Source organism: Stylophora pistillata, chromosome 2 (genome assembly GCF_964205215.1).
Source record: "Stylophora pistillata chromosome 2, jaStyPist1.2, whole genome shotgun sequence".
Lineage (NCBI taxonomy): Eukaryota > Metazoa > Cnidaria > Anthozoa > Scleractinia > Pocilloporidae > Stylophora > Stylophora pistillata.
In genome coordinates, this window is record NC_142520.1 from 23,950,285 (window position 1) to 23,968,976 (window position 18,692).

General features: G+C 38.1%; 1 protein-coding gene across 3 annotated transcripts; it reads right to left on the reverse strand.

Moving 5' to 3' along the window:
- Positions 1–446: 446 nt before the first annotated feature.
- On the reverse strand, positions 447–15,253 carry LOC111343181 (tetratricopeptide repeat protein 38-like). 3 transcript variants are annotated; one of them, XM_088749128.1, is made up of 16 exons: positions 15,094–15,252; positions 13,033–13,110; positions 11,711–11,792; positions 9,627–9,765; positions 7,137–7,256; positions 6,066–6,141; positions 4,736–4,855; positions 3,783–3,842; positions 3,216–3,254; positions 3,018–3,096; positions 2,186–2,256; positions 1,984–2,078; positions 1,821–1,899; positions 1,664–1,741; positions 1,063–1,136; positions 447–666 (listed from the first exon to the last, which is right to left on the reverse strand). In XM_088749128.1, exons 1-16 carry the CDS (start codon positions 15,127–15,129, stop codon positions 582–584), a joined length of 1,311 nt encoding a protein of 436 aa, XP_088605254.1. In that variant the 5' UTR covers positions 15,130–15,252; the 3' UTR covers positions 447–581. The 3 variants fall into 3 exon arrangements, with proteins under 3 accessions (XP_088605254.1, XP_088605253.1, XP_088605255.1); XM_088749127.1 differs by having other exon boundaries at positions 7,137–7,310; XM_088749129.1 differs by lacking the exon at positions 1,063–1,136 and having other exon boundaries at positions 511–666; positions 7,137–7,310; positions 15,094–15,253.
- Between the last annotated feature and the right edge of the window lie 3,439 nt (positions 15,254–18,692).

Sequence of the window (18,692 nt, forward strand, 5' to 3'; positions counted from 1 at the left end):
ATTGTATCGGTTAAACGTGAAAGTGATCGATATTTATGAATGACATGAGCTTCAAAAGTAGTTAATGATGAGAGATACAGTTTATATAAGCTCAGTGAGTCCGCATTCTTTAGATAATCTCTTGGAGAGACAAAACGAGATTCCATTTTAGGGACCGTTCATTTTTTACAAGGTAGGGGGCGAAGGGCTGGTAGGATTGGGGGGGGGGTCACCAAAAAAAAAGGCCATCTAAAAAAAAAAAAAAGAGGCAAAAAGGGGGGTCGCGTAAAATATTTTAGTAATGTCTTAAGATGGGATATGGGGGGTCACAGAAAAAATTTACCTGTCTGGGGGGGTCTTGCAACTTTTAATGAAAGTTCAAAAAATCCCACTAGCCCCCACTACCTCATAAAAATTGAATGGTCCGTTAGCTGGTACTTTGTTACTAGTAAAAAAATTTACGTCGGTTGCTGTGATAGTAATTGAGGTTATGCAGGCAAGTTGAGAAATTTTGCAGATCAACATGATGGTGTGTTCGATGTCCTGATGACTGATGTTGGTACGGTCAAAGGACGTAAGGCAAAGATCACTTCATGTTATTGTTATAAAAGAGAAAGCACTTGTGCCATAAGTCTGTCCGTCAAGGGTGCGTTATCTTTTTTGGCTTTCTTTTCAGCAATAAGACATCTGAATAAAAAAAACAACAAAAACAAACAAAAAAGCTGAAAACGAGGTCAAATAGACTAAACCAAGGAAAAAAAATACAAAAAGCAAACAAATGTTTAACTTAAAGTCTAACTTTATCAATTCCCACGTCGGGAGACTTCAATACCACAGCAAAACCCGACAAGAAACAAAATATTTCTCCGTTTTCTAATAATATATGAATCAAACTGGAGAAAAAGTGTTTTGCAACATTGCTGGAAAAGCTAGAACTTTGTCAGAAATAGAACGCTGATCGTTCAATTTAGGACTGTCTTTTCAAAACTTTTCTCCTTGTTTGGAAATACAATGAAACGGTGCCCTTTCATTTGATACACCATGTAAGGGTGTCGATGACTAGTTGATATGCTCAGTGATTACCTGGCAAATTGGTGATCCTCTTTTCGCTGCGAGTGCATGGCAGCATTTATCAAGAATAACTCGTAAACATCTCGCTACAACAGACACAACGACACCAGCATTTTTGTTTTGCAGTGCAGATTCCTTCTATCTTATGGTAGCTCGTAATATCTTATATTGCATCTACTTTTGCAGTAATATATCTGAGCTACTTGCAGACGGTTTAAAATAAACTATGGCAACGAATGAAGGCGAATTGAACACCCTCTTTTTATTGTAACAGGTCTTTCCGGCAGCAACCCGAGCTTCAAGTACCTGGCCCCTTTTTTGTTGTCAGAGCATTTGTTTCTGTCTCCTTAACCCATTTCCTACTCATGAGCACCTGGTTAGAGGCATCTCAGCACCTTCCTCAAGAACCCAACACAACCCACCTCGCCCAGGGCTTGCACCTTAAATAGGTCAGTTATTCGTTAAGCTGTAGAGTAGTACAAGGGCTTACATCAGTGGCTGGTTGTTTTGAGCCATCACAAAATACACCAGCAACAAAAACTTTGAAAAGTATTCGAGAGATTTATTTCATAAACTAATCTACGCCCTTAGTAAAAAGGTCCCTGAACCTCACCTGAGCTCCACTTCCACCTATAACATCTACTTTATAACGTAGAGGTTTCAAAATCGCCACAGCTTTATCGAAGTTTCCCTGAAAAAGCAGAAATAAAAACTTTTGAACTTGATTTCAACCAAAGACTTTTGAGTCTTTACTCTCTAGACACACTAACTTTGTCAGCTTCCACAAATGCTTCGCAGATGGCGAGACCAACCGTACGTGATACTTCACAATTGTAGCCTGATCCATCTCTGTCGAGAATCAAAGGAAAAAAAACTATGAGGCTGCTACGACGACCAGACTAGAAATCTCACAACACGATATAGCATTCCTACCTTACATATTTTCTTAAGGAATCCAACAGTTTCATGGTTAACTCTTCATTTTGGGCACCCAACGTGCTCATAAGCATGTGAGTGTCACTAAATGCCTGTAGATAACCAGTATATACAAAAAAACCTGTGTTACTTTCGATTTTAATGCATGGAAAAAACTCAAGCCTGCATGCTGTCTTTTCATATAAGTCAGTTAGCCCACCATAAAATGTTCTTCTGCATGGCTTTCCCAATACTGACAAAGCTGTTGCCATCTGTCACCAACATCGACTCCTGCAAAAAAAAAAAATAAATAAAAGGCTTAAGCCCTATTTTCTTTTCAACTTAAACACCTGCCTTCTCTGCTAGCTTAAATTAACAATGCACAACGGTTTATAACCTGTGTGAAAGCGATCCTCGCGGTAATAAACCCTACTTATGTATTAGTGGAAATAAGGCTTGAAGAAAAACTTCAGGCCCGTACAGTATTTGAACCCATGACCTCTGCGATACCGGTGCAGTGTTCTACCAGCTGAGCTAACAAGCCAACTGGGAGCTGGTCATTACGTTGCTTTAAAAGCTATTTCATGCATCATTACAACCATCTTTTCATCTCACCCGAGGTTGAAGCGAACCAAATTATCCGTGCAAAGAAGGGATGCACTTGTTTATTGTGAGGGGTGGGAAGGGGACGCGAAAAAAGATGATATTATCCTACTTTCTCGATGGAGCCAACCTTCCTAATTAATGCATACTACTCGAATCCAAAGTGCTCTGCAAGGATTCTTTGGTTTTCAACAGCTACAACTGGTGCTATACGATCTTTTGTTGTATTTTTGACAACTCACAAAACACTTTCCGCTGAAAAGAAAAAAAAGGCATATACATAAACAGAATTTAAAAAAAAAAAAAAAAAACAATCGCCAAATCATCCAGGGCTGATTAAATCGCACAAATCATAGCTGTTGAATACCAACCAATCATCCCGAGTGTAGCTTCATGCTTTAGACATTGAGGCGTGGCCAAGCAGTATCGATCAGTATATATTTGCTGACCTTCAAGTTTCAGTCTGTACAACAGAGATGATCCATCCCTCAGTTTAAAAACCTGGCTTGCTTTAAATCTTGGAGCCATCTGCAATGGTTTAATAAAATAAATTTTCAAAGCAGCCCGAGGCGACTTTACCAATTACAATTCATTGTGATAGTGATAGTGGCCAAGAGCTTGGCTGAGAAAAAAAACATATAACGTACCTCAGTGTCATAGACATTAAGCGCTGCTTCGTAATCTCCCTGAAAACAATAGAAAAAGAGACAAATCAAAATCCTTAATTTGTTTAGTAACGTGAAGGGCAAATTCAAAAGGAGTCAGAGGGACGATCGAAACAAAAAAAAAAAACTGAAGAATTGCTGTATCTCAAATAGAACAGTGCAGAACAACAAAATCTAATTTGACCTACGGAGGATGGCAAGTGAGCTAACAACTGATCGCAACGACAACACAAAAAACCTGCTTCTTCAAAGGTGAAATGGCAGTGGTGCCCTCCCCACAAATGGCAGATAATCAATAGTTCAAGCTCTGTTTAAGTCTACATTCCCTTTTTAGTTTCATGGAGTAAATTCATCCTTGCGCTCTGTCCACACCTTGTCTATTACATCTACCCAAACGATTTTCCATTTGGCCCTCAGAGTCACCGCATGAGTAAATTTTATTGATCCTTTGTGCCGTGCCCTTGGAGGTTAGAAAGAAACTTTTCAAACTTGTAACACATTTTACTCATCACACCACATCATTTTTTTTAACTTTTAATACAAACATACCTTTTCAATATAATACAAAGCCCAATGCCAGAAATTGTGACAGGTTAAAGACTCACAAGGCTAGCCAGCAAAATAGAAACATACGTAATATTAAAATAGATACCTGCAGTGTGCGAGATCATGTAATTTTTTTGTGATCTTGTGTTGGGGGTATCACGGAATCTAGCGATATTTACGTCAAAAGAAACATGTTCCATACTCTTAGACAGCGTAGACGAGCGCAAAACTGGGCGAGCAAAACACCGTGCAGCCCATTTTTTCATGCGCTCGCTTTCTCACTCACCTCGGCTAACCACAAGCTAAAAAGAATCACAATAAAGGTAAAAAAAGAGGATGTATAGGCAAACCAGGGGCAGATTGACACAAATTTCAGATTATCAACTATAACCTGATGCCATATCGAGGCAAGAGAAAAGATGAGTTAAGGCATGAAAAGCATTTCTGATCAATGAAGATGATTCTGTTCACCGTACAGTACAGAATAATAAATATAGGATAATCGGGAAAAAATTTAATCTTTAAATGGGAAGCTCCTAATTCTTCGAACAGATCGCCAAGAGATAGAGACTGACAAGTCACACGTAAGCCATCTGGTTAGTCGCCAATATTCAAAATGGTAGTGTCCATATAAACTTTGTTAAGTAGGTGAAAAGGTAAAGAGTGCTTACAAGCCAAATGGCCAACAAGGGGCTGAAGCTCGTCCCAGTCCCCTTAGCATGAAGCAACTAAGAGCACTGCTAGTAACACTGGATGGGATGTTAGCCCATTGCAGGCTACCCCTCCCGGCAATAACGGAGATGGGATCTGTATGCTTTTAGAAGCATCAGGCCGGTGGGGGGGGGGGGGGGGGGGAAGAAGACGCATTAAACAACCATACATTACACACAAAAAAGTCAGTGAAATCTCTCGTGTCCAAAAATTTAAACCACCTATTGAACAAGAAGAAATCGTACCTTCCAGTTTTCCATGGTTTTTTTCATGAATTCAATCCCTTCATCCTGACGGCCTTCCATCTCCAAAACATGAGCCAAGGCATGTGTTGCCCACGTGTCTGTAGGAATTAGCTCCAATCCCTAACCATAAAGGTGAACAAGTACCAAAATGCGATCAATATTTTGAAACCTGCCTACATCACCCTGGTTCCCATAACTTCTCTTTTTTCGTTCCCAAGGATACACGTTACCTTAGCAGGCACAAACATGGGTCTTTCAATACTTGATCATGAGAGGATTGCGATTCATAACACTCATAATGATATGCGAAGTTGAAATAATTTAATAACGGGTATTTCAGGACTATTTGAGCATCTAGCAGTCTCACGTGTAATTAGGTAATTTTCGATGATAAATTCTGGTTTGGCGTGAAAATAATTCATTGTAGCTCAGTTTTCAGCAGAGCCACGAGGAGGTGAACGTCCCAACCTCCCACCAGAAAAAAACGCGTGGGTCGTATCTTGAACTCTTCCTAAGCCTGTCCCAGCTTGGCTTAGCCCGCTGATCAATCCTTTTTCCCATACCTTTTTACAACTGAGCATGAATAGGAATGTTGGTGAATACAATACTATTGCAGAGCATTAAAAATTACTTTTAACACATGTTAATCTCTCATAAATGTACATGCCATTGCATTTCTGGATGTACGTAAAGTATATTCATGCCTGAAGATTTTGTTGTACTTACAGGGGAATGCGTGGCCACGAAAAGTAAGTATGGTACCTCAGAGAAGGATCTCAAGTTAGTAGCACTGACTCAACCTCACCATATCTAGACTTCTCTCATCTCCTTTCGAATTCCCCTTACTTTTCATTACGAGGGTATGAATAACAATCTTCAGGCATTATTTCCACTACTACATAGGTAGGGTTTATTACTGCGAGGATCGCTTTCGTACACTTCATGAAACCGCTGTACAGATATATGATTTCCATATATTAAAATTCATTGATTTATGACTTTTACGAACCAACATAGTAACCAGCTCTCAGTTGGCTCGTTAGCTCAGTTGGTAAAGGTCAAGGGTTCAAATCCCGTGAGAACCTGAATTTTTTTCAGGCCTTAATTCCACTACTACATAAGTAAGCGGTTTATTACTGCGACGATCACTGTCATACAAATCTTCAAAAGGTTCCAGCGTAAATAAATGTTGAGATGCAATGCGTACCATCTGTAGCTCTTAATCCACTAGTTGCATTTTGTGGATTGGAATTTAGTTCTTACAGAACATGAAAATGTAAAAACACTACTTTTAAGTGGGTGATGTAATTTGTGTAATAATAATTAGTACCTTGCGAGCTTGTTTCTCTGCTTCTCTGTAGAAATTCGTCTCCTCCAAACCAAAGGCATGCATACCAAAAAGATACCTATAATGGTAGATGAGCCTTGATTACGTTGGGTCAAGTCAAGTCAAGTCATCTTTATTTAGGCAGGGTTACCCCATCAGCCATAGGCTGGTAACAAAAGAGGCCCTGCGTAAAATTAAGACTACATTATAAAAATTTTAAAATGACCTTAAAATTATGTACAAGGAGTTGAAAGAAATTGGATAAAAAGGAAATTACATATCTATGAAGTACATGTTTAACATGGGTTTAATGTTTTAAAATGTTTAATATGGGTTTCATATGTGAATTACAGGAACGGAGGTTTTTATTCTAATATTTCAGTAAAAACCTGAACGAGTAACGATCAGATTCTTCCCTAGACTGAATTCGTCGTATTTATAATTATGGTGGGCTGCACTTACATGTAGGCCACATGCTGTGTTCTTAATGAACAAAGCCAACATTTAGATCGAAAATATGCACGGGCACTTGTCTGCGAACGCTTTTTCAAGAGCGAAGTTCAAGGAAAACTGCGCGCTTCAAAGGACCAACAAAATACAACTGGACAAATATTTGTGCATATTTTTGCGCCAAATGGCGTAAAAGATAGTATAGTACCGTATCTATCATCGCTTAAATATCTTTTGAAACGCGGCCCGTACAAAATTATTGCCGACAGCTTACTGTTTACTGCTGCGACGTTCACTTTTCGATAAACTGATTTTTAGAAAAAAGACTGTTACCGTATTGAACGTAAGTTTTGATAATTGAGGAATATCACCTGACTCCCTAGTTTCTGATGAGGCATATTCGATTACGTGACGCGTTCTTACCAATCATCCACGGGCGAGAAAAAATATTTGATGGACTATAACTAATGATACGTAGGTTAGAGGGTATTTCCGCACCATCACACGCAGAAATTACGTGGCGGTATTTCTTTAAAGCTACATTAAAAATTGAATTTAACTTCTTTTCATGATAATTTTGACACTTGACATAGTCAACTGACATAACAACCACAATTACTGTACCCATATAGTGGTATTTCTTGCTTCCAATGTGGAAAAACCCTTGCCACACAGTCTCTTAACAAATCCTTAGGTCCGACGAATATGCTGTGGTTGGAAAGCATCTTTAATGCCAGTATGTCTCTGGGGTAAGCAATCAGAATGTCATCCCACAAGGTTTGTGCTTCTATCATATTTCTACAACAGCAATGATACAGTGGCATGTGACTGCATATACTGTCACGTAGTTCAAAAGTTTCTCATTAGTTAACCATTTGATTCCCACGAGTGATTAACATGAAACTTCTCCTTATAATATTCGTACATTATCCAGCAAACAGGTAATGAGAATACTCAAAATTATCAGGTAAAAGTTGTTATCTTGATCTAACACCAAATTCTCGTAACCAATTGACAAGTAAATGTGTAGCAGCTAGAGGGGAGAATATATAAACAATCAGATCTTGGGTGTTAACCACACTATCGTGGGAGACTTGATGACCTAACGATTGATGTACTTAATTGTGGATAGAGAGGTAATCTGGTTATATCAACTGGGTTGAAATTGTAAATTGGCCACCGTAAAGAGTTAAAAAGCTGACGTTTCGAGCGAAAGCCCTTCGTCAGAACAAATGACAAATAACGTTTCGAGCGCTGGCCACTCGTCAGAGCAAATGACGAAGGGCTAACATGCAAAACGTCAGCTTTTTAACTTCTTTACGGTGGCCAATTTACAATTTCAACCTAGTTGATATAACCAATAATAATAATATAGATCAATTTCTATAGCGCATTTCCATGTAAATGCTCTAATGCGCTTTACAACACTGTGCGGGGACTTTTCCAGACTGCCGGCGGCAGTTTACAATTAATAAAGGAGAAATTTTTTACAGATGCCCCCTCCCCCCCTTCCCAGTAAACAGGCCAGTCCACATCACAGTAATCTCGTGATGTGGGTTCTTTATAACGTCCCTTGCCGAAATTAACTAATTGATAGGTGCAGGAGACGGGACCTCCGGCTTTACGTCCTATCCGAGAAGACGAAGCAATGTGAGTGAAGCGTCTTGCTTAAGGACACAACGTCAAGTCCCAGTCAGACCCGGGCCATCTGACCTAGAGTCCAGCGCACTGACCACTGGACTACTCACGCCTCACTTGTCTCGCTAGTCACACATTTACTTACTAGTCTACACATTTACTTGTCAATTAGTTACGAGAATTTGGTGTTAAGTTTGACCAAATGACTTTGTTACCCCCACTGACACAGCACCCACAGCACCACAGTATCTTTAGAAACTTACCCCCTTTATTCATTTGTGGATAGAGAGGTCTGGGTTTCAGATCTGCCTGGTCATTGCTATGCAAAACTCTTCACTTGCACAGCGCCCCCCCCCCCCCCGTCACCCCCAAGTTTTAGTGGGTACCAATAAATAATCAGCAAAGACTAATAAAATGCTGGGGGGGTAAACCTGTCACGGACTGGCATTCAATTCACTGGGGGGAGTAGTAACACTCCTCAAGTTGCTTCAGTTTCAAATCCAGCAACCTAAACAACTCAGTCACATACGTATGATGCACGATCCTCGTAATAGAAAGCGCTATTTATGTAATAGCGAAAATCAGACCTGAAAAATATCAGGCCTGTACAGGATTCGAACCACTGACCTCTGCGACCGACTAGTGCAGCACTCTACCAAATGAGCTAACAAGCCAACTGGGAGCAGGCCGTTAAGTTGATTCGTAATAAACCCGTGATGATGAATCAGATACAATGATACACAGTCACATACATCATACACAGCTTTGATACCCAAAACAAAAAAAAACAAAAAAAACCCAGTCACCCTTTCTTTAGGGAAGTTGAGATGAGCCCTTAAGCCCACCAGCCCATGTTGCCACACTAAATCTAATGCAGCAGAGGATTGATATTTCAAATCCAACACCCTAAACAACCGACTCAATCACATGCATCATGCACAGCTCAGTCACTACTGCCTGAGTTTATTTGGATTTTCCTGAGAGACTGATAGTATTGCTATTCCCCTAAGATGGTATGCTAGTCCATAGTAGGTTTTCCTCAGTTTTCTGAAACCATTTACATACTACTAGATGGAGAGGGGGTACTACCAAGTGGAACCTTTTGCCCCCGAGTCTATGCAGAGCCCTATAGTTTCTGACTACTGCAGCAACTTTAACAATCTGTGAATTAAGGACTGTGAAAAAAAGAAGAGGAGGAAGTAGGGAGTGTTGTGTTCTTTCAGTATAGCTAGCTTATATGACATATTTAGATGTACAAAGTTCACAGGATTGATTATTAAAGCATGGCAGAATAAATTTGGTGTGTTCATTGTGCAGCCTCAAAAATCCATTTAAGAATCCGTTTCAATACTCGATTACGCCACAACAAGGAAGATCACAGGTAATTGGATGAGTGTAAACCTTTCTAGGCCTTAGTTACAAGTAACTTAGTTATCAGTTAAAAGATTAATAACTAGTTATATTGTGAGACCTTACCCAGCTGCTACCTCTTTTGAAGCCTTAAGGTGGAGCATTTCTCTGTCAGTAAGGTTATTTTCTGTGGCTAGTGATTGAGCAACATCAGAATCCTTTAAATGACCAGGTAGACAAAAAGATGCCAAAACATGACCCATAACTGTAGTGACAAGAAAAAGAATAAGGTGAAAATGGGAGTGATTTTTATGCATACCAACCAAATTCTCAAAATGAAGTTTAACATACATTGTCCATTTAACTGTTATTGATTGTTTTCATTGTTTTGTTTCTTTTATCTTATTGTCTTACGTTACAATTAACCTATTTTAACTCATCCATTTTCATCTATGCTGATTGACTGCAAAATATTTTACCTCAAGGTCAAACAAAATACAGTCAAACCTTGACTATCCAGACTCATTGGGACTAATGGGTAAATAGTCTGGATAATCGAGAGTATGAATATAATGAGACAATAATGTAAACAAAGAAATAAAGATGACACATTTTTAATTCTAAAAGTCTGCTTCAATGAATCTCAGAGCACTCGATCTTTTGAAAGTGGAGGAGGTAATGCTCTATTCATTAATATTTATTTAAAAAAACAGAACCAGAGAAAAAGTTGGGATAATTGAAAAGTCCGCATAATCCAGGTCCAGACAATCAAGGTTCAACTGTACCTACATACATTACTGTCTGAACTTCCTAAAAAAATAGTGAAAATACTTGGATTTCAGTTACATTATTACACGACTTGGGCAGTCAGAGGACCAATAACTAAAATCAACCAATCAAAATGCTCTATTGCCAGTCAATATTCTCTCAGTATTGGACCGGTCACTGTCCCGAATGATACCGCACTTGTGTCCCTTTGAACTTCAGTCGTATAATAAATCTCTTATTAACCAAGCTTGCTCGGGACCGTACTGGAAGAATATTGGCCCTCGTCTTTTTTGTACGGACCTCGCTGCACTCAGTCCATACTGTCAAGACCCCGGGCGGATATTCTCCCAGTATGGCCCTCGCGCTTGATTAATAAGATATACGTCTTATTACCAAGGCAAAAAAGGTGGTGTCTTAACAATGTGCAGCAAATTATGCAATTTCTCTAAATTTCATACAGAACACTTAAAGCCATAATTAGTTGAACCCTTTGTCACACAAGAGTGACCAGCATCTAATTTCTCCTTACAATATCAACCCTGAATCAAACATTAAGGTCACAAGAATAAAGGAAATGATCACTAACTAAAGAAGCTCTTGATAATTTGTCAAACAAATTCTCCTTAGGAAGATCTGTTATAGGCCAGTCTACATTTAAATTTGCAGCAAGAAAAGAATGGAACAATTTACCTAAAGTAAATTGCAGGCTAAAGACTTAAATTTAAGAAATTTTAAGTCAAAAACATTTCAGCAATGGTTAGAACAAGACAAATTATACAACACAAATGTAGCACATAGTTTTTAGATCAATTGTTATAATTATAAGTTATTGTTGTAACCAAATCTTATCTTCTATTTTTCAACATATGTAGATATTTTCTTATTTATTCATTTTTTTTTAATGCTAACACTACTTTGAAATATGTTATCAACTGCACAAAGGCAAGATCAGCTGTCTTTTAATTTAAATTCAGCTGATCTACTTTTGCAGTATAAAATAAAGTTATAATAATGTTTATTTCATTTTTATTTTTTAAAGTCTGAACCCAAGGAGAATATAGAATAAAGTTAGGAATACGTTAGGATGTAAAAGATTAGCTATGAATCTTGTAGAATTGTATATTAGCTGGAATTAGGTTTCGGAGGGCCTATTAATCCATTGCATCATTTTCCTTTCCCCATAAACAGCCTTGATAAAGAATTAAATTTGGACAGTTTGCTACTTTTCAAAAAATGTATTGTGTGATTGGGTCCAACTTAAGGTAAATAATCACCGTATGAATTAGACTCAAGTTATATTATCATGCCTTGTAGAACTGGTATTTTTAATTAGTTAATTTATAATCACACACCCATAAATTTGAAAGAACAAAGTTTAACTGATCTTATAATGTACAAGTATACCCTTTGATTAAACTGATTTCAATCGGTAATTTTCTTACCAAAATCAGGATCTGCTTGCAACATCCTGGTTACTGAACTCTGTATACCACCAACACTTTTATCATCACAGTGAGCAACAACCTTTGAAACAAATATTTATATATAATCTTATTTACTTGAACAATAATATACAATACTTAAAATTTTACAGAGATACAGCTGTATCCAAGATAAATGTCTTACATTTAGCGCACCCACTCACCACTGAAAACTAAGTTTAACGTGGCTTTTAAATTCATGACCAATTAATTTCAGCTGTTTAATGGCCCTTAATTAATTAGGCCGCAATTAGAAGAAACCATCTGCAGATCTCAGCACTATCCCAAAGATGCTGACAATATAGAAATCTGAAATCTGAAGAATTCTTTTATAATTGATCACAATTTTCCCAACCCTCCCCTCCCTTAAAAACCCTTTCACTCCCATGAGTGACCAAGACAGAATTTCTCCTTACAATATCAATACAATACCAAGCAGACAAGTGATGAGATTAAAAAAATATATAAATTAGGGGAATTTATTAGTTGATCATATACCAAGTTGACTCTAAACTGCATTTAGCATCAATTGTATAATGACAGACAATTAGGAGAATTACTCATTAGACCTTTGGAGTGAGGGGTTAAAATTTTGTTGACTGACCTCTCTGTCTAAGTTCCCCAAAATGCTATCAACAGGTACATGTTCGTCCACAATTTATTTCAGACACCATGCATTACATTCACACCATTACACCTTAACCCTTTCAAAACTATCAAGATCTGATTATGAATTCTCCCCTCTAGCTGCTACACATTTCCTTGAACGTTGGTTAAACGAGAATTTGGTGTCAATCAAGGTAACAACTTCTTCCTGATAAGTTTGAGTATTCTCATTACCTGTTTGCTGGATCATGTACATAGTTACATACATACATAAATACATACATACATACATACATACATACATACATACATACATACATACATACATACATACATATGTTAATTGACCACTCCCCACGTCAGGGCTTTTGAGGGCCAATTCCCACCCAGCAACCACCCCAGGGGAGGACATCCATCACAAAGTAATCTCATGCGTGGGAAATTAACATCTCCTACCCCTAACCCTGCAGGAGACGGGACCTCCATTTATTCATCCCTTTCTGAGAAGACTAGAGTATCTAACCATTTCTTGATGTTATAGAAAGGTAGCAAATTCTTCTCACTTGTTTTAAGACTTTGACTGTTGGTCCGGCCGGGACCAACACTATGTATGGATATTATAGGGAGAAGGTACAGGTTTATCACTTCTGGGAGTCAGTTTAAAGGGTTAACCTAACCTGAGTCAGTGAAGCATCAAACATTTTGGCAGCTTCATTACTTGTTGTTGACAATGGGAGACCTTCTTTCCTCCATGCCTATAAATTTAAAACAGAAATCCTGGAATAAAGCAGCTTTAAAAGTCACGGAGTTGTATGATGTTGAATGCATTTAATTAATCCTACTGAAACATTATCTATGCAGTCAAACATGCATTGATCTACTGTCATATATATATCTTATTAACCAAGTGCAAGGGCCGTACTGGGAGAATATTGGCCTGAGGTCTTGGCAGTACAGACCGAGCGCAGCAAGGTCCATACAAAAAAGACTGAGGGCCAATATTCTTCCAGTACGGTCCTGAGAAAGCTTGGTTAATAAGAGATTTATTATACGACTGAAGTTCAAAGGGATGCAAGTGCGGTATCATTTGGGACCATTCGGGACAGTGCCCAGTCCTATACTGAGAGAATATTGACCGGCAATAGAGCATTTTGATCGGTTGATTTTAGTTATTGGCCCTCTGACTGCCCGAGTTGCGTAATAAAGTATTATTGTAATATCAAGCAGGGCTGTAGCCAGACTTCGGAACAAGACGAGGCAAGTTTCGGGTCTGGCCTGCCTCCCCCAGAAAATTTTGAAATCTAGAGGCTCAGAAATGCTCTTTCAAGCATTTTCCATGGCACTTTTCTTTAGAAAGGTCAATCTTGGGCAAGTGTGGAAGTTCACTTTTTTATTGCCAAGGGATACTGGTGCAAAAAAAAAAAAAAGGAAAAGGCCAAAATCAAGACGAGGCAATTGCCTCGTCTTGCCTCATGCTAGCTACCACCCTGTCAAGTCATGTGAAAACCAAGAAAGTATGCAAACATCACCAGTCAAGAATTTAATTAGAAAAATTAAAAAATTTAATTAGAATTCACAATTATGGCAGATTTATGTACATTATCTTAATAAATTTTTTTTAGCAATAGATATGGACCTCGCAAGAGATTCATATGCTCTTAACAGTGCATATAGTTAGATATTCTTAAATCCTGTATTTATATTATTTGTTTAGCATTTATTTAGTAGGTTAGATTTACTTTTCTAGTTCTCTTTTTATTGTAAAGTACAATCGGGCTAAATGGAAATGACACTATATAAATTTTGTTACTATATATATTATATTATATAATCAAGCATGCCAAAATTAATGGCTCTTGGTTTAAATGGATTTTTGCAACAAACATGCTTTTGGGCTTTGCCGGTGAAGTATTTACTGTCGGTTTTTAAAGTGGTTTTTTGATCGTTTTACCCTGCATCATACATTAGAGAAACTCAACCGCCGTCCGGTCTTTTCGTGAACCTATATTTAAAATATTTATTTCAACAATATACCTTATAAGGAAACAACATAAATATATGGACCGAAATGTTCTAATGTACCTAGTCGAGATAGTCCTGCATGCATGCATGGTGTAATTTATTAAGTGCACCTAAATTACGCCATATAACTGATATTATCCCACTTTTGTCAAATATAAGGAGCCTGTAGTTTGCATAAGCCTCTAGGGGTTTCCTGACGCCACATGTTAAATCTTCAGTTACATTTAAATACCAGATATTCATGTGAGTGTACTTCCCTTTATTTAAACTAATGCATTTTGATAAAATGAAAAAATTAACAAAATAACGATAAACAACATAAAAGCTAACCATTATTTTTCATCCTGGGTTTATTTTTGGTTAAAAAATTAGTGTCAGAATTGCGTGGAAAATGCTGACAAATAACGTTGTTTAGTTTAATTTGATCTTACAACTTAGGTTAGTGAGAAGTGATCGTTATCGTTTCTCGTTCCATATTCGTTACCGGTCAAAGTAGTAAGTAAAGGAGCGATCCTAAACTAGCGAGTAAAAACAACAGAAGCCTACTAAATATTGATAAGATATCCTAATAGTAGCATTAAAGAAAGCTTAGTTTATTGGCTGTGGGTATATTCTAGCTCGCTGCATCGGAAAGAAGGAACTGAATGGGGGGGGGGGGGGGGGGTACCGAGTAACCACCGTAAAAACCGATGTAAAGCACAGAAGGCAACACTTACATCAACATCTCTCCAGTGAGTGTGGAGGTACGACATTTCATCAGAGTTATTTTCACATCTGTAAGAAATCCTCTAGGAGGGTAAGTAATTAATTGACTTCGGACACCTTTTGGACACAAGCGTGAGATTATCGAAGAATTTACACTTATGACAACAATCTGAGACCAGAGCCCGCAATCCAGTACTGGTCAGAGTTGGGGAAAATGTATTACAAGATTGAGAGTCACATTGTCGAAGATTGTCACGCAGCCAGTCACGCGAACAAAAAACCGGTTTTGTCTTGAATAGGAAACCACCCTGCAGAAAAATAAGACCAGATAACATCAGCATTCAAGTGATTAAACAGCTGGGAGTAGACGAAAAGAATTTCAATTTTTAACGATCATCAGCTTCTAGTCTTTACGGATGCCAAGTAAAATTATCAACTCAGTCATGTAAAACCAGTTATCTTGTTATAACCCCTACTGACGTAGCACCATAGTAAACTTACCTTCTTTATTCAAAATATTGCCAAGTCTACTCAAAATGTAATGAATGACTTTTGTTTGTATGTGAGTACATCCTGATCTTTAGCCGGCACATAGCTGCAGTAGTTCATATTCGTCTGACAAGGAGTCGAATTATAATTCAATAAATATATCTTATTAACCAAGCGCGAGGGCCGTACTGGGAGAATATCGGCCCGAGGTCTTGACAGCACGGACCGAGCGCAGCTCGGTCCGTACAAAAAAGACCGAGAGCCGATATTCTTCCAATACGGTCCCGAGCAAGCTTGGTTAATAAGAGATTTATTATACGACTGAAGTTCAAAGGGACACGAGTGCGGTATCATTCGGGACCATTCGGGACAGTGCCCGGTCCAATACTGAGAGAATATTGACCGGCAATAGAGCATTTTGATTGGTTGATTTTAGTTATTGGCCCTCTGACTGCCCGAGTCGTGTAATAAAAGAGAATACCTCATGTTGTTATAATGGTGAGAGAACCCCCCTCCAACCGTTGTATAGCACGTACATCGTTTTAGAAAACTGGGAACCACAATATAAAGGAATCGCTTTACATGTATATTTCGCATTGCTTCAATGCATACATGCGTGGGGTGACTTTAAAAGAAGCAGTAATTTAGATGTTGGTTTGGTTTCTAGTGCGAATGGAATTGGCAACTTTATATGTATGTATATGTATATTTAGACGTATATATATATATATATATACATATATATATATATATATATATATATATATTTATATATACACATGTAGAGTATGCTCCTGAGGAAGACAGAGACGGTCGAAACGTCGAGCTAATAAACCAACAAAGCTACATTTGAGTTGGCCTCTTCAACGGCCATCACATTCCTGCTTTTATATATATAACAACAAGTTGATCTGCAGAACTGCTTTCAGAGTGCTCAATAGTAAACTAGAGCGTGTTATAATTGAGAACGGAGTGGTCAACTGAAGATTTGGCTTGGCATTTATTACTCTTTAGTTTCGTACTGCGCAGCTAGTGTGGCACTCGTCGGATAAAATTGCCAAATGCGAACTTACAACGTTACACTGATTTGAAATAACGTTCACCGATTTGAAATAACGTGATACCTACCATATATGGGTTCTTTGCCTTACGCGCGCGCAATAAAGGTAAGGGCAAGAAATAAATAAGTAAATAAATAAATAAATGAACAAAGACACTAAAGCGTAGCAGTGAATAAACACAGACGTGCGTGCATTCAAAGTAAGGGCTAGAAAAAAATAAAAACGGACACTATTGCGTGCCAGGGTAGGTGTTGAAGTTTTTCAGGAGGAATTTTTTAGGAAGTCTACATGAGGCTAACAGTTCATTTCGTTTGTTAAGAGGCTAAATCGGATTGGCAAATTATAAAGTACTTCTCCCAGAGACATAAGTTACAGCGATTAGAGTCAGGGCTGTATGGAGCGGCCTGCTTTAGAATCTTCCAGGAAATCGTGTAATCTATGTTCTTGTCTTTTAGGTTCCAGACATGTTTACTTAGTTCAGTGCTGTGTCTTTTGCTAGAGTGGTTGAATGAAGCCTTGTGGTTGGCATATCTTGTCTTAAATCTTGGCATATCTTATATCTTTTTGTTAAAGTGTATCGCTACTTCACAAGTTGTGCAATACGTGGGATCTACTACTACCGACTTCAACTGAGATTTCGAAATCACAAATCTGCTATGCTCACAAACAAAACAACTTGTGTAGCAGCGATACTCTTTAACAAAACCTCACACACCCTGGACGAGTTTTCGTTCCAGCGCATTGATCAGGTACAGGCCCCTAGTGGCTCTGTAGAGATCGATAGGCTTTTAATCGCAAAAGAGGCTTATTGGAGTGCTCAGTTGCTCTCTTTAGCACCCCATGGTTTGAATAAAAAAAAGGAATTTAATTCGAAAAATAGAATTTGCTATAATTAATTTTCCATCTTATATTAGACGCTACTAATTGATCGTTCAAAGGCCCTTTTCTCGGATTTTGTCTGCCCTTTAGGTGTGGATTGGACTCAGAGGCCCTGCCAAGGGATCTTGTTATGATTAGTACCATTTAAGAGCCCCTCCGGGGATTTTGTTGCTAATTTGCCCTTTCGGGCTTCAAAGGCCTTGTTTTGGGATTTTGTTACGGTTTACAGTTGTATTTAAAAGTGGGCTCCCCTTTTTTAATGCTTGCCGCATTGCTTCTTTGCAATTGATTACGCCACCCATTTTAACATATTTAGTATTCTTATCTCTTAGTTTTTAGGGTTTGTTTCTTGTATTTTCTCCATTGCTTTCTTTGTAATTAGGTTTTTTAATTGTTATCTTTTTATTAGCACCAGTTAATTAGTCGTTATCTGTAATTACGTAATCATTAGCACTTACATCCTATTTAATGCTCTTTTTTATTTCAAAAGTTGTAAATAACTGAAGGTCTCTGACGGAAACGTTTTTTATTAAAATTTTTTTAATTTTTGAGGTCAGAAGTTGTCTATCCTCGCAATTTTTAAACTTTCTGCGTTCGTGTTTGCTGTGAGGTTTGGACTGCGAATCTTTATTGATCCTCCTGGCGCGGTGCACCTTTAATTTGTTGGCCTGAGAGTTCCACTAATGACTATATATATGTGTATGTGTGTGTGTGTGTGTGTGTGTGTTTGTGTGTGTATGTATATGTGTGTGTGTGTGTGTGTGTGTGTGTGTGTGTGTGTGTGTGTGTGTGTGTGTGTGCGAGTAGCTTTTAACGGAACCATCTACACTTTTACTGGAGGTACTTTTGATTAAGAAACTAACTAAAGTCATTCATTGTTTTCAGTCTTGACCCTTTTGATAAAACTCAAGTCTTCAGTGATTTCTTTCCGGGATTTCAAGTGTAAGGTGTTATTCCAGTATTCGAAGATTACTATGATCAAGTAATCATTTTAATACATAAGCGCAGCTTGATTATAATGTTGGGGGATGTCAACTCGCTTAACCAAATTAATCAGGACTTAATCATTGCTAGGACTCTGTACTTTTTTAATTCTCTTCCAAAGGAGTTGACCTCTACTTCAGCGCGCGATGCCTCTCTTCTCTGCTCTAGCGAGAAGTACCGACGTATTCGAGTAGAAA